The sequence below is a fragment of the Triturus cristatus genome, chromosome 1_2 (genome assembly GCF_964204655.1).
Source record: "Triturus cristatus chromosome 1_2, aTriCri1.1, whole genome shotgun sequence".
Lineage (NCBI taxonomy): Eukaryota > Metazoa > Chordata > Amphibia > Caudata > Salamandridae > Triturus > Triturus cristatus.
The window spans coordinates 429,131,302-429,148,249 of NC_140580.1; the positions used below are offsets into that span (position 1 = coordinate 429,131,302).

A 16,948-nucleotide genomic window follows, 5' to 3' on the forward strand; every position below is an offset into this window, starting at 1 on the left:
TTCACTCATACAAAACCAGAGAAATTCAGCAGTTCTAGTAGCCAACTAGAACTTGCCCCCACCCCCAGCATTGCACTGCTTATGACCTCAAATATTACATCATTCATGTCATGGTAAGATTATATACATAATACCCTCAATGAAAAAAATAAAGGTTAATGGGATGTTAGAGTTAGGAATTAGAATAAAGAACCTTAGAAATTTAATGAAAAAACGGAAGGTTGCAGGGACGTTACAGTTAAGCTCAGATTTCATTCGTACAAAACTAGTTAAATCCAACAGTTATAGGTACCTGAGCGATCTATACTTATTCCCCCGCAACACACTGCTCACAAATGACATCACTCATGACATGAGAATGAAGGGGCGGCCGATCCCAATACTCGTTTGACCCATTTTTAATCAAATATCCTCCTTCTTCAGAGTGTTCTCCAGAAGAACATGTGGCAGATTATGCACATTCTTGGCTTTGAAAGAAAATCTCTATGGTCAGGGTAGGTAGGGCTAAGATCAGAGTGTCCCAGGCCTTTATTAGAAGACAAGGTTATGGAGACTCTAGAGCTGGATTCAAAGATTTCAGCCTTTATTGGTAAAGGGGATCGCGACTGCTGAAAGGGCCTAGACAAAGATTTACGTATGTGTAAGGACAGATTGTTAGGTATTATTTGACCAATAACAACAATATTTGATATGGTAAGGAAGTAAGTGCGGACAAAGAAAATTTGGATATTGAAGAATTGCGACAATGGGTTCAATGTGAATTTTGTCTGTTAAGGAATGCAAATACAGCTCTTTCAGTAGAGTGCTGAAGATAGATCCAAATATTGGTAATGATTTCATCATGACAATGTCAACGTTTGCGGGGCATACTTGTCCATCCAGAAGCCCCTTCGCAATATTAAAAGGGTCTTCAATTAGTATGTTTTTGGTTGTGCCTGGAGAATAAGGGGACGTTTTCCTGGCCGAGTCCATTTTGCTGTGGATATGGCCCCTTTCAGAGTCAAGGATCATTGAGTGGCCTAGTGGAGGTGGTGAGAACGTTGGTTCCAAGGTTCAGTTAAAGTTATTGCTATTCCATTGAAACTGGACGGCAGACTCAGCTAATTTTATCACAAATGGATTCAGAGAACAGGGAAACCCTGGGTTCTGGAAATGGTGCAGGGTTATCAAATCGACATTATAGAAGAGCCACCACAAACATGGATTCCCAATGGAGTACAGTTCAGTGCAGACCTATCAAAAGTTAGAGGACAAGGAGGTACTAGAGTTAAGAGAGAAAGACACCATTGTGGAAGTGTCTCCCGAACAAGGAGGATTTGTGAGCAATGTTTTCCTTGTAGGGAAGAAAGACAAGGGCATGAGGCCAGTTATACATTTGAGAAGTTTAAATGATTGGGTTATCAACATTTCAAAATGGAGAGAATGCATATGGTAAGAGACATATTACAGACAGGAGATTGGTTAACTCTACTGGATTTGAAGGATGCTTATCCAACTGTTTCAATTTGGGAACCTCATCAGAAATTGCTTCAATCCGGATGAGGTGGAAGTTTGCTTGTCTTCCATTTAGTCTTTTGTCGGCCCAGTGCTTTTTTACGAACGATCTACATCCAGTTGTGTCTTTTCTGAGGGAGAGAGGTGTCTGGTTGATTATATATCTAGACGACATTTTGACCATGGATCAAGATAAGGCAAGAGTAGAGGATAATATGAATATGGCAGTTTAGGTTTTGTGGTAAACAGACAGAAGTCTTGTATGGTTACAAATCAGGAAACACAGTTTCTAGGATTCTTGGGGAGTACAATTAGATGCAGTATTGAAATTGAGGAGGTAGAAATTGAAGACAATAAGAAAGGAAATTTGGAGGGTGTTGCAGCTAGATCGGATATCACAAAAGATGTTGGAGCATATAGTCGGTCTTTTGTCTTCAACGATCCAGGCTATTTTAATTAGCTGCATTACAGAGACTGAAGGTGATGCATGTAAATGGTGGTTTGGGATATTCAGAGAGGGCGAGAGAGGAGCTAAAATGGTGGTGGTTGAATATGGTAGCTTGGAATGGGAGAACAATTTTCAGAGAGAATCCGGAGTTGGTAATAGAGTCTGATTCGTGCTTAGATGGTTGGGGTGCACGGTGTAGTGCAGTTTCAACAGGCGGTGGTTGGACAGAAGAAGTGACAAAAATGCACATAAATTGTTTAGAGTTACTAGCAGGATCATTCAAGATAAAATGTATTACAAAGAGCAAGGTGAAATATTCAGTGCTCTCCCATATGAACAACGTGTTAGGAGTACGGTATGTGAACAAACTAGGGGGGGCCAAGATCAAAGGATCTGGCAGATCTAGTTATGGTTCTTTGGGATTATTGCCTGAGGAGGCAATGTGTAAAGGTGGAACGGAATAAGCAATGTGGTGGCGGACTGGTTTTCGAGGAATTTCAAGGTTTCCAGCAATTGGAGATTAAACAGGACAGTTTCCTTTCGGTTAAAGAGAATCTGTGGACCATTTGTGGTAGATCTGTTTGTGAACACACAATGCTCTGGTGAACAGAATTTTCAGTTGGCATCCAGAGTCAGCTGGAAAAAATGCTTTCCGGCAGGATTAGAGAGGTCTTAGTTCTTATGTGTTACTCCTTTCTAAATGACTGCTCGGGAAACCATGATGGTTCGCAAATTGTAGGAGATGATGGTGCTGATAACCCCTCTGTGGAGAGCACAGGTGTGGTTCCCTGTTCTTCTCGAGGTATAATTGGATTTTCCAATTCTTTTACCAATGTTTCAGGGAGTGCTGATGAGCCCAGCTGGGGAAATCCACGATTTGGTGTTCACATGCAACCTGAGGCTGGTGCCATGGAGAATTTCAGGACAATTTCGGAGGTGCCAGGCCTTATGCAACAGGCTTCGGCACTTATTAAAGAATCTTGGGCTCCAGGAACAAGAAAAATTTATAGATTGGCTTGGCAAAAATGTGTTTGTTGGTGCATGGAGAAGGATTTTGATCCGGTTTCATTGCCTATAGCGGAGATAGTGGATTATTTATCGGAAAGGTGTGAAGGGGGAATATCTTATGGGACAGTGAATGTAGACAGGTCAGCAATTGCTGTAGGCCATTTGTTAGTCAATGCTCTTTCTGCGGGGTAGGATGTTCTGGTAAGGAGGCCATTGAGGAGCATTAGTATTGCAAAACCCCCAGCACGCAGGTACAATTCAGTTTGGACTGTTTCCAGAGTTTTTACTTTATTGGAGATTTGGGGATCAAATGAGGATTTGCCTTTGAAGGATGTATCGTTGAAACTGACAACTTTATTGTGTTTGAATTCATTCAGGAGGTTATTAGATGTACGAGCCCTTGATGTGACGAGTAGGATTTTTTCTCCTGAGGGTGTGTGTTTTTATTTGACTAAAAGAACAAAACCTAATTTTTTCAATATTTAAATTATGTGTAGTGAGTTGTGTAAAAAGGTATGAGAAGAGAACTTTGGTAGTCAGACCGCAAGGGGTGACTCAATTGCTTATTTCTTTTAAGAACCCATTTAAGGCAGTGTCTTCACCAACACTTCCTAGATGGGTAAAAGAGGTGATGAGTAGAGCAGGTTTTGATGTGAGCATGTTTGGAGCTCATTCAGTGAGAGGACCATATGTGTCTAAGGCCTTTATGATGGGAGGTTCATTGCAAGACAATTTGATATGTCCTGACTGGGCCAATGATATGACTTATTTCAAACCTGTTAAGAATACAGGAAGTTGTTCTTTAGAAAAGCTTTAAACTTGCATAATGCTAGCCTCTGGATCTTGCCACAAAATGCTGTTTTTCCAAGGCATGGTAGGAAGAAAATCTGGACTCCCCTTTATCCCAACCCTGTAATAATTGTTATTTGTTTAACTTGTAGCTCAAGGGCAAGTTTAAAGGATGGAGAAGATTTATGTACAGAAAATGGAGATGTTCAGTCATCCGGAATAATTAAGGATATCATATGGGTTTTTGGCTAAGTTTTTTTTATCAAAGACTGTTCTAAAGTTCTAAATATTTTGTGACATGCATCAGTCGTTAATAATAATGATGAGCGTTGGGGGTTCTATGCTTTTATAATGTTGGAATTCTTGTGTTCTAGGTTCTTTAAAGGAGCTCCTGTGAGTAGTAGCATTAAAGGAAAATGCATAACATTAGCCTTTGTGTCTTTAATAAAATCCAGATTTTCTACCCACCAGCATGTGGAAAATTTTCATTGGTGTTCCAGATTGAGAGAATGCCTGCCACTAGATGTCACAGTATATGGAAGACCACCTCAGACTGAACATGTACGTCAATGCAGAATCATACATCCCAAGGACTTGTGTCCCAGTCTGGAAGAACAAGTTAATTACCTTTGGTAACTTCTTACCTGGTAGAGACTATCTAGCCGCAGATTCCTTATCTCAGCAAATTTCCAAGGCGTCACTCGATCTGTAAATTTTCAAGTAGTACCCCCGCATGTCAGTAGTTGGAGTTGTTCGGCTCCACAGCGTCGTCTTCACCGGATGTGACGTGAGCAGTGCCCACCTCAGCATGCGGACATCAGTTTGTTTTTCGAGGCTTTTCACTCCAGGAGAGCGGAGCCACAACGAACACTTACAATTGGTGTGAATTTCTAAGGCTCTTAGAAGGGTGACCCTCATACTGTAATCACAGGGAGGATTGTTAAGGAATCTGCGACTAGATAAGAGTCTCTATCAGATCAGGCATTACTGAAGGTAATTAACTTGATCATATGATTGAGACTTCTAGCCACAGATTCCTTACCTTAGAATTAATACCCAAGCAATCAATCAATCAATCATAGCATTTGTAGAGCGCGCTACTCACCCGGAGGGTCTCAAGGCGCTGGGGGAGAGGGGTCCGTTACTGCTCGAAAAGCCAGGTCTTGAGTTGCTTCCTGAAGGAGAGATGGTCCTTGGTCAGCCGAAGGTGGATGGGGAGGGAGTTCCAAGTCTTGGCTGCCAGGTAGGAGAAGGACCCTCCTCCGGTGGTGGCTCTGCGGATGCGTGGTACGGCGGCGAGGGCGAGGCTGGTCGATCGTAGCTGGCGGGTGGGCGTGTAGAAGGTCAGGCGGTTGTTGAGGTACTTGGGGCCCAGGTCGTGGAGAGCCTTGTGTGCGTGGGTGAGGAGTCTGAACGTGATCCTCTTGCTGACGGGGAGCCAGTGCAGGTCTCTCAGGTGACCGGAGATTTGGCTGTGTCGGGGGATGTCCAGGACGAGTCGTGCGGAGGCGTTCTGGATGCGTTGGGAGTCTTTTCTGAAGTTTGGCTGTGGTTCCGGCGTAGAGGGTGTTCCCGTAGTCCAGTCGGCTGGTGACGAGTGCCTGGGTGACCGTCTTCCTGGTTTCGGTGGGGATCCATCGGAAGATCTTGCGGAGCATGCGTAGGGTGTTGAAGCATGATGATGAGACGGCGGTGACTCGCCTGGTCATCGAGAGGGAGGAGTCCAGGATGAAGCCCAGGTTGCGTGCGTGGTCCGTTGGCTTGGGAGTGGCGCTCAGGGCAGGGGGCCACCAGGAGTCGTCCCAGGCGGAGGGCGATGATCCCAGGATGAGGACTTCCGTCTTGTCCGAGTTCAGTTTCAGGCGGCTGTTCTTCATCCATTCGGCAACGTCTTTCATCCCCTCCTGGAGGCTGGTTCTGGCGGTGGCGGGGTCGTTGGTGAGGGAGAGGATCAGCTGGGTGTCGTCGGCGTAGGAGATGATGTTGAGGTTGTGTTGGCGTGCGATGGCTGCGAGGGGGCTTATGTAGACGTTGAAGAGGGTCGGGCTGAGGGATGATCCCTGTGGTACGCCGCAGATGACTTCGGTGGCCTCGGATCTGAATGGGGGAGGCGGACTCTCCGAGTTCTTCCGGCGAGGAACGAGATGATCCACTTCAGTGCCTTCTCTTGGATCCCGATGTCTAGGGTGCGGTGGCAGACAGTGTCGAACGCTGCAGAGAGGTCCAGGAGGATAAGGGCCACTGTTTCCCTGTTGTCGAGCAGGGATCTGATGTCATCGGTGGCTGTGATCAGTGCGGTCTCGGTGCTGTGGTTGGCTCGAAAACCGGACTGCGAGGGGGTCGGGGGATCCGTTCGTCTCGAGGAAGGCGGCGAGCTGTCTGTTGACGGTCTTCTCGATGACTTTGGCAGGAAAAGGGAGGAGCGAGAAAGGGCGGAATTCTTGAGGTCGGTGGGGTCGGCTGTTGGTTTCTTCAGGAGGGCGCTGAGCTCGGCGTGCTTCCAGCTCTCCGGGAAGGTGGCGGTGTGGAAGGAGGTGTTGATGATGTCCCGCAGTTGGGGTGCGATGATGGAGTCGGCCTTGTTGAAGACGTGGTGGGGGCAGGGGTCGGCAGGTGATCCGGAGTGGATGGTGTTCATCGTGCGGGTGGTGTCTTCGGTGCTGACCGGGGTCCAGGCGCAGAGGGTGGTGGTGGGGGGCGTTGGTTCGACGGTTGGGGGCGTGGTTGGTGCGCAGAAGCTGTTGTGTATGTCGGCGAACTTGCGGTGGAAGAACGAGGCGAGTGAGTCGCAGAGGTCTTGTGAAGGAGTGATGTCGTTGTTTCTGGCGCTGGGGGTGGAGAGGTCTTTGACGATGCTGAATAGTTCCTTGCTGTTGTGAGTGTTACAGTCCAGTCTTTCTTTGTATGCTGTCTTCTTGGTGGTGCGGATCAGCTGGTGGTGCCTGCGGGTGGCGTGCTTGAGGGCGGTCATGTTGTCTGTGGTCTGGTCGTGGCGCCAGGCTTTCTCGAAGGTGCGACAGTTCTTCTTGAGTCCTTGAGTTCGTCGGTGAACCAGGGGGTTTTCTTGCTGCCAGTTCTGCTGGGAGGATTCTTTAGTGGTGCGAGGTCGTTGGCGCAGGCGGTCAGCCACTGTGTGAGGTTGCTGGCTGCTTCGTTAGGGTCTGTTGTGCTGGCGGGAGGGTTCAGGCTGAGGGAGGTAGTGAGCTGCTCGGCGGTGATCTTGCCCCAGCTCCGGCGAGGGACCTGTTGCGGGTGGTGGTGGGTCGTGGTTTTTCTGAAGCTGAAGTGGACGCAGCTGTGGTCAGTCCAATGAAGTTCGGTAGAGTGGTTGAAGGAGATGTGTTTGCTGGATGAGAAGACGGGGTCAAGCGTGTGGCTGGCGTAGTGGGTGGGGGTGTTCACCAGCTGCTTGAGTCAGAGGTTGGCGAGGTTGTCCAGCAGGGTGGTGGTGTTGCAGTCCTTGTTGTTCTCCAAGTGGAAGTTGAGGTCCCCTAGTAGGATGTAGTCAGCGGAGGGAAGGGCGTGCGGGCTGATGAAGTCTGCGAGGTATTCGCTGAATTGTGTGCGAGGTCCCGGGGGTCTGTAGATGAGGGTGCCTCTGAGGGTCGTCTTGGGGTCGGAATGGATCTGGAAGTGGAGGTGTTCGGCGGCGGTGAAGGTGTCGTCGGAGTTGGTCGTGATGCGGATGGTGTTCTTGTGTACGATGGCGATGCCTCCTCCAGTCTGGTTGACGCGGTCCCTCCGGGAGATCTTGTATCCGTCCGGGATGGCTGTGGCGATGTCGGGCGCTGAGGAGGCGTTCATCCAGGTTTCTGTGAGGAAGGCGACATCTGGCGATGTTGTGTCGAAGAGGTTCCAGAGTTCGACGGCGTGTCTGTGGATTGAGCGGGTGTCGAGCAGGATGCACTTGAGGTGGTTGTTGCTGGTGTGTTGGCGGGTGCGGTGCGGGTCCGGAGGCAGGTGTAGTTGCAGGATTGGCAGGTGAAGGGTCCGTGGGTGCGTTTCGGGGTGGCTTGGTAGCAGGCGGGGTTACGGCCGGGTTTGAGAGCATTGAGGGTTGCGGCGTCGTAGGTCCGTCGTGTGGGCTGGCGTCGACGGGGGCCAGGGGTCCTGGCGCTGGGCGCGGTCCGCAGACGGGCTTGCCTTGGGCACGCCTTCGGCCTCCATATAAGTGGGAGTGGGGGGGGAGGAGCAGCTGGGAGGCAGGAGCGGAGTGGCGAATGGGCCAGCGGGGGGCGTGGCCGCTGGGTGCAGCGGCGGGAAGGTGGACCAGAGGGCGCGGGGGAAGGGGGCACGGGCAGGAGCGTGGGAATAGGGGGCGGGGTACAAAAAGAAAAACTGGTTACAGAGGGGCACAGAGCAGGGCACAACAAGTGGGGGAAACAACAGGGAAGCGGGGTACAAAATGGAGAAACGGGTCACAGTCAGAGCAAGGAAGCGGGGTACAGAATAAAAAACGGGTCACTGGGGCACAATCAAGGCAACAAGAAGCGGGGTACAAAATGGAGAGACGGGTCACAGTCACAGCAAGGAGGCGGGGTACAGAATAAAAAACGGGTCACTGGGGCACAATCAAGGCAACAGGAAGCGAGGTACAAAATGAAGAAACGGGTCACTGGGGCACAGTCGAAGCCACAAGAAGCGGGGTACAGAGAGAAAACGGGTCGCTGAACAGAGCACCGTGAGCGGGGTGTCAGCAGGCGCAGGGACTCACTTGGCAGCAGCAGGGCACAGGAGGACCGTGTGGCGGCTGGGGGGGGCGACCTACCTGCAGGCAGGGTCAAAGGTCGCCCAGAGGTGGGGCTGCAAAAACTATTTAAACAAGAAAGTCTGAAAGGGAAAAGTGACCATCACGATGGGCCTGACTTTCCAGGGAGTAGTGTTTGGTAAACATGTGCAGAGAGGTCCGACAGATGTCCAGGACAGGGACTCCGTGAGCTAATGCGGCGGTCGCAGTCGTTGCTCGGGTAGAATAAGTCATCAGGGGATTGATTTTTGGCCAATGCGTAGCAGATATTTATAAAGCACTACCTATCGTAAAACGGTCCGTTTCTACATGGCTTTCCCCTACTTAGCCCCAACATATCCAAAGAAGAGTTAATTGTCCACCCGAAACTTATTGGTACTATCATTGTAGAACGACAACGCTCTTTTTGGTTCCAGACGGTTGAGTCTCTTTTGTTCTTCTTTAGAACGGTGAGGCAGAACAAAGGAGGTAGGCAAGGTAATGTTTAGGTCTTCATGAAAAGGATGGAGGCACATGTTCGAAGGACCAGCTTGACTGGTTAAGAGGTGGTAAAAGGAATGTGCACACACCGTTCCTGCAGTTTGCTGACCCTCCTGGCCGATGTGATGGCCAATAGGAAAGCTGCCTTTATGGTTAGTAACCGCAGTGGGCTGTGACACAGCGGCTCAAAAGGCACACACATCTTAAAAGTCAGAACTAAATGTAAATCCCACTGGGGCATGATTAATGGTCTGGGAGGAAACATATGTTGGAGACCTTTAAGGAACAAACTCACAACAGGTAACTTGAGCATAGATTGTTGGTCCGGCAAATGGAAGAGTGACGCAATGGCTGATCAGTAGCCCTTAACAGTAACCAGAGTAGAGCCCTGCTGGGCCAAAGAGTGAAAAAAGTAAATCGTGGGAAAGGGGTACAGAGAGAGAGTGGATGGTCTTTGATGCACACCATGCCACAACGTTGTCTCAGCAGAAGGTGTATACCATCTTGGTGGAGGGACGCCTGGCTGCCAGAATAACATCAGACTTCTGGAAATTAAAGGTTGAAAGCTGTGAACAGTTGCCAGTCAATCTCTATGCACCAAGGCCGAGGGTACGCAGGTGTGGGTACAAAATCCTCCCCATTACTGCAAAAGAAGATCTTCCTCAAAGGACCAATGTTCATGTTCAATTTCTCAGGATACCAGACTTTCCTTGTCCAATCCAAATCCACAAAAATTACTTTAGCCAGGTCATTCCTGATCTCCTTGAGAAATCTGGGCAGGGGTAGTATCTGTGTAAAGGCATACAGGAGGCTGGAACTTCACTCGAGACGACGAGAGCCGCCTTGGAAACTCAAGCGCGCTGAAGTGATGACGTGTTGCATTCTTGGCCGAGGCAAACAATTCTGACCAGGATTCTCCATTCTTGAAAGACACCTTGCACCACCTTGGGAAGAAGATGCCATTTATGATCCACTAGACATCGACGGCTGAGTCCATACACCATGGCATTCAGAGAGCCCACCAGGTGTTGAACCTCCAGGGACTACCCTGACGTTCCCCAGGGTGGAGAGCATCTTGGCAAAGGGTCCACAACCACACACGCCCTCTTTATTGCAGTACCACATGGCGGTGGTGTTTCCCTGAACACCGGTGCCAGAATTCCCCTGATCAAGGAAAGAAAGGCCTATAATGTCAATCCGATCACTCAAAGATCCAGCAGGCTTATGTGGGACCTGGGATTCTGAAGGAGATCAGAGTCTTCTGATCCCCACCTCTCCCGGACGGCTGCCCAAGCCCAGGAGTGAAGCATCTGTCACTTTAGTTAACTGTTGCTGGCAATGGAGAGGGGTCTGATGCTGACCCAATCCTCGGTCGTCAGCCACTACTGCAGGTCTTTTACAGTTCCATCCGAGATCTGGACAGCGTCGGTGAGATTTCCCTGATGCTGACACCTACTTGCTGACAAATTGGTCTATTTCTCAAAACATTCTTAAGTGTCACAGAGAGACACATCAGCAAACAGACCAACTTGAAGACTATGTATGAATATTAGGTAGACTGGCCTTCAGTCAAAAGAGGAATAAATGATGGAATTTAAATAAGGTTGTCTGGTGACATACAACTATTGAGCAAAAAAAGGGGTTTGGGAATGCCAATCAGACAATATGTGAAAATATATCTAATGGAGCTCATTCTCCCACTGCACTGCTTTTTAACCCTGATGGTGAAACCTACAAAATAAAAATATTTTGGTTCTCACCACTCAGTTTTAACTTCACCACACTCTTTTTCCTAAATTAGCTTATTGTTTGCGCTGCTGTTTTCTCACTCCACTCACCGCATAAGGGACTAAAAATGATCTCTTTTGTATACAGCCTCATCTTTACATATAACATCCCTGGACTCCTCCCTCACAGTGAGGGGGTTGTAGCCCTCGGTGGAACTAGGTTTTTCCATCGGGAGAAAGAACTCAATGATGAAGCATGTCACCTAGGGTGAGTGAGTGTTCCAGTCCTATAAAGGGATTTTTCCTAGTGGGCGTTTACCGTAACTAACCTCTGTCACTTGTGATTATTGCTCACTCCTAGACCCAAGATAGTTCTTTGTGTTTTAAAGATGAAGACCTCTTCAACTTCTTGAAATTCTGCATGGGGTGGGACTTACCAGACTACTTTGATCGAGAAGACTATTGTCGGGGTATAGCTCTGCGAACGGTCCCTTCCACGCAACTGGGATCATGAACATTGCAGGGTCGTCCGCGGTGAGAAGCTTGAGGTAAAGCTCACTCACCGCCTTCAGGTGCATGTCCTCAAGTCCCTTTCAAAATGCCATAGACAGATCAAGTGTGGGTCTGTCACAGACATCTACCTGTGACAGACACCACATGTCTTGCAACCTGTACGTTTCTTGAGGGACATCCTTGTCACACCTGGAGCATAAATTCTCAAGACAGTGTAGACAAGGTCGAGAAAATAAAAAGTCAAAAAGTGACTGAGGGGTCGCTCTTCACGAATCAGCACTTACGGGTACGGAAAGAAAATAACTTACGTCAGAACGCTGAGTTGGCGTCTATATAGGCACCGTGCATGTCACTTCCGGCATGGAATATGCCAACATGGAGCCGAATGACCCCACCTAGCGGCGCACCAAAGGTATTGTATTAAAATGTCCAGATCCAGTCTGATGTCTGGGGAATATTCTAAGGTAAGGAATCTGCGACAAAAAGTCTATTAAATATCACATTTCACAAGATTATCAATAGCAGAATTTAAAGATAAACATCTCAGGAATGCAATGACTTAGAGGACTATTAGCAATGCACAATGTGTACTAAGCTGCAATTGACTTTTAAACAGGCCCATTAGAATTTTAGAACTAAATTTATTTCCTCTTACCTTCCTTCACAGTTTCTTTTGTCAAACTCCTTCCATAGTGCTGGTTATGTGTCTCATAACTGTCTGAATTGGCATGGTAAACCTAATAAAAAGAGAAGCGATTTGTTATAAAGACTGTATAGACTGTATTGTAACCTGTAACTTGGCCTTGCCTCTTTAATACTTGCTTTGGCAAAGTTATTTGGACTGGATGTTGGGGCAGTGCTTAAAGTCATTGGTTACTTGGGGCTGGTTGGAATCATTACCAAGTGTAATAGACCGCAACATAATCTATTGTTGGAAATGTGTATATCTTCAAGTCTAGGCGCAAGATCATTTAGTCATTTATGTACATTTCAAGCTTGGGTGGGAGAACAGAGGAGTGTCCAGCAGTAGCTAACCAGAGAAAAATGTTCAAAAGATCAGGCTGTTATGCCATCAACAAAGATCCAGAGTAAATGGGGATAAGAACAGACTTGTATGTTCTTCCCACTAGGTAACAGCAGAAAGCAGAGATGATGGGTTTTGATGATGTGAATCTATGAATCTAATAAAGCGGAGGGGCAAAAATGAGAAAGTAAGTATGGTGGGAGGAGTTAAGGAGCCAAATTAGAATCAAGAGATCATTTTGGAAAAAACAATGTCCAGTATCCCTAAAAGGTCCTCTATGCAGAGGGACAGTACACAGTAAAAGAAATGCAGGCAGAATGAGCCAGAAGGTGAGTGTGAGTAAGAACCATTACAAGGACAATGATGAACGTTGTGCACATCCAAACTACAAACAGGATGGCGTACTCACACCATCACAAAAAAGAGCTACTAAAAGGTGAACATCTACCATACACGTTAGGGAATTAAATTCTTTGATTAGATATTACCAGTCTTCCAAAATGTTCATTAGCTTCCTCCTAAAACCAACATAAAACAACTGAATCATCTAAAACGCCTTTCATATTCTGCTCAAATAAAAATGATATAGATAACACGCCTGAGATATCAGTAACCGGGCTTCCATATTTACTCCAAAGCCCGCTCACAAGCCCTGGTCTTTTCACCTGCCATATGCCATAAATAGAACCACTCTCTATACACAGAAAAATTATCCACTATGGTGCTCCTAACACCAGAGGGAAAATTATTAATGTTCTTCTATGATGCTTCTAGTTTCTCAAATTCTCAACCATCTTAACTGCTGAAACACTGCATTGTAGACTGGAAAATGCTTCCCTAAGTTGTTAATGGCCAAGCTATCTATCATATTCGAAATAGTCAAACTATAACTATTATGGCTGACTTATACCCTCTGATTAATCTAAGGGAAGTGGGGAGTTTTTTCTGATCACTTTTAGAATTCATAGAGATCCATGATGCCATCAAAATAGTACATATTTTATTAACATATCTTTGTACCAAACATTTAAAAAAAAAATACAACCAGCACTTCTAGCACTGTTGACTGTACTCCAAGGCCTGTACTGTACATATGTTAGGCACACCTTTAACAATTTCTCCAATTTGTAAGCTGTCAGAATGGACATGGTTAGTGGTTGAAAGGCTCACAGAAGTGGAGTGGGAATAGGCAAGAAACCAGGACTAAGAATAATGTATGCCTAATGAAAGTAACTTTATTCCACGTCCTCATAATCCAACTTGGATTCCCTGGTGATGGGAGAGACACCAAGCATAAAGAGAGGCCAAGCATTAATGGCTAGCCAATACCAACAATTTTCTGAGGAACTCCTAGCCAAACGGCGCATCACTCCTGAAAAATGTGTCAAGTGTGTAACACCAACAGTAGGTTGAATATCCTACACAATAATCATACAGAGATTCATGATAGGGCAATGTCTGAAGACCAAAGTTGGAGTTGACATGGATGCTCTCAGGAGGGGCTAAAGGTTGCAAAAATAGCAGCTGAATGCTTGATGACATCCAGCTTGAAATGGTTACATGTGGGTGTTTTTCCCAAAGCCGGACCCAGTAAAGCGGATTAACAACAAACTGTCCTTTGGAAGAAACATGCCCAACACTGCTTCTTAATATTAACTGACAAAACAGGAAGGAGGTTTGAATTGGCTCATTGATCGGGAGTCTTAAATCTCTCCTGTGAGGGTAGAAGATGCTGCACTACAGTCTGCTGGGAGACAGTCTTGGCCAGCCAATCAACTATCAAAAAGGAAGAATGAGATTCCCTTGTTACACAGAAAGGGTATTATCACTGCACTGTATAGGGAGTCTTATTTCATTCCAAAGGTAAGAAATGTATATTCTCTGTCAGTGATGACGATTAGGAAACACCTATATCTCAAAGATCAGAATGTTAAAAGAGTTTACTGTGACTGGCTCAGATACATTCTACATGTTATATGCAAAGATAAATATGCAACAGCAACAACATTCTTTTAACCTTCCAGCTGGAAGATTTGAGAGCCAAAATTATTGGAAATTCGTATTGGGAGACCTTCTTGACTATGAATTAGCAGCATGAGCTGCCTTTGTTCCTTTGACGTTTTGAAAAATGTTCAACCACCTTTTTGAAAAAGGGATGGGGTTATCTGCACCAACCAGTCCAAGAGTGATGTTTAATATACCACTGATGGGTTTGGGGTGGACCATTGTGGAAAGTGATCTTGCAGTAATGTTTTGCAATATCCAACACCCATATGCCTCTTATATATTCTGCCATGCAGGGACGTTTGAAAATACTTTACTCTGGCAATTAAATGCTTGAAATGACCCAAGGGTTCCCTGTAGGCACTTTTTTAATTAGGCAGCAAAATTGGCAGCTTGCATGATGGCTGCAAATGACAGACAATTTACTGCTGTGAGTATTCATTCTATGACTATCTTTGCGGGTGGCATGATGGACAAAAAATATTGCACTTTTTTCTTTGATCATCAGAAATATGGTTGTGGGTTGTCAATTAACCAACAAAGTTCTAATTCAATGCAAAAATTGTTCCATTTTTGTACTGGCCATTTTTTAGAGAGTTCCAAATGTTGGCACTTTTGACACAGGTCTATAAAGCAGAAAGCAGTAGCCTATGAAAGAGGGAAGATAGAAAAGGGCATAGAATGCGCAGATAGAAAGTTTTGGTTACGGACAGATAATATCATGTAGTAAACGCACCCAAAACAGAAGTGCAGTTCACCCCCAAAGAAAAGGTGAAATCGCATGCCTTAACCACTAATTATTGACTCGTACATGATATTTAGTTTAGAGTTTGAGCAATTGGTCAAGCAGGGCACTGGGTTTCTACAAATATTGGTCGACATGGATTTTTAATAATGAAAAAGTTATTTAAAATTGGAATTATTTGGAAAGAACATATTGCATGTTAATTGAAACGGTATTATGTTTCTCGTGGAATGTATTTTGTCTTTGCTGCCATCTACTACAAATTTATGAGAATGTATATTTATCATGTACATTAGAGAGCTATTTGGATTTATTGTAATTTCATTACTTCCAGCCCTGAGGAAGTCGCTTGGGTTAATCCCTATCGCGACGAAACGCGTTGGGAGTGGAAGATTTCTTTTCAAGAATAAAGAAGAACAAGAGTTCTAATTAATGTCATTTGTCCACTGAATTTGTATACACACATTTGAATAGTTTGCGTGTGCATCAACAGCTTGTCTCTAGTTGAGAAGTACAATGGTACTCATAAGCTGAAGCTAGCAAAGATTCAAGAAAGCACAAGATTGCGATGGCCAGATGCGTTACCCTTGGCTTTACTATCTACCAGAGCAACAGCGCATTCTAGAACAGGGTTGTCACCGTATGAAGTGGTCTTCGGGCGCCCTGCTAATGTCTGGGGCATCCCAAGACCTAAACGCTTTTCCAAGATAGAGTACCCCCTGCTTGTAGACTATTTGTAAGAATTATCAAAAGATCTTCGTTCTCTTCGTCAACAGATGCACGCCACATACAGCCAGTACCAGAGGGGCCCAGGCATTGGATAAAGCCCAGCGATTATGTACTGATTTAGAACTTCCAGCGGAAGAACTGTTTGGAGCCGAGGTGGAAGGGGCAAGTCATCGTTCTTCTCGTCAATCGTAAGGCTGTAAAGGTAGACGGCAGAAAGCCATGAATCTCATGTGAAGTGAGTGCCTCTCCCGCTCCCGTATGACCGCTGGGTCAACGAAGGCATCGCTGACCAGGAAAGTGAGAGGATGCCACGCTTCGTTCCCTTCTCTGACGCCCGGATCAGGTGGGTGCAGACGGACGAAGAGAGTGACACAGCCCTGTTTGAGGTGATCCTCCCCCGGAGATAAGGGCTGCCTCGAATGACACTGTTTCCAATCCCAATACACCCGACTCGGAGTCTCGATGCCCCTTTTTGTTGATGAAACAGTGCCTGCTGTGACAAAATGCAATCGGAGGCCCCAGAAATAGGACGGTGCACCAGCCAAACAGTCCAGGAATTAGGGAAAGACTTGAGCATAGGGCGCAGGTGCAGTGCCTAAGGTGCCTGCATTAGATTAGAGTGAGCTACACTGGTGCACTGCCCTGGACACTGAACAGGATAGTTGAGGGCACTTGCCAAGGAGGTAGGGTGCCCTATACTTAAGGAAGAGGATTTGTTTTCTGCAAGGGCAGCGATCACGCAGCTCCTCCGTGGGAGTGCTCCATAGCACTGTCGTTGATGAACAACAGGAGCCTACCGGCGAAGCTCTAAACAGAAGCTGGGTGATTTGTGCCCCCTGGTACTGTTGCTGCAATAGTGGCCCTAGCCCGTGACTTTTTCTTTCCCTTGTGACACCTTCAAGTTGCCCTTAAAGTTTTCTAAATCTATCCCTTTGGTAGTCCTATCCCCGATGAGGAGCAGACCTTTGCAGCTCCATGTCCCATTTCAAATGGTCCTGTTTGGTCCTCCTGGTCCACCAAGACTAAAATAGGGTTTGTGGTTATAATTTTGCTTTCTCTGATATTTGTATCTGGGGTGCTATTCTTCCTAGAAGAAAAATATCCTGTGCATGCTTGTATAAGTACTACGCCAACACCTACTGAGCATATTTTTAGGACCATAGCGCCTCACAAAGAAGAGCACCTGAAGTCCTACAAGGATAATGTTTTTATTCAAACGTTGCACCAAACGCATGCTGTT

General features: G+C 46.4%; 1 protein-coding gene across 1 annotated transcript in view; it reads right to left on the reverse strand.

Annotated features, from left to right (window-relative positions):
* The window catches only part of IPMK (inositol polyphosphate multikinase), a 121,425-nt gene that overhangs the window by 27,524 nt on the left and 76,953 nt on the right, over positions 1 to 16,948 (reverse strand). Inside the window, exon 5 of the mRNA XM_085605757.1 lies at positions 11,862 to 11,943. Within this exon, the coding sequence (XP_085461883.1) occupies positions 11,862 to 11,943 (82 nt within the window). The remainder of the gene's footprint in view (positions 1 to 11,861; positions 11,944 to 16,948) is intronic.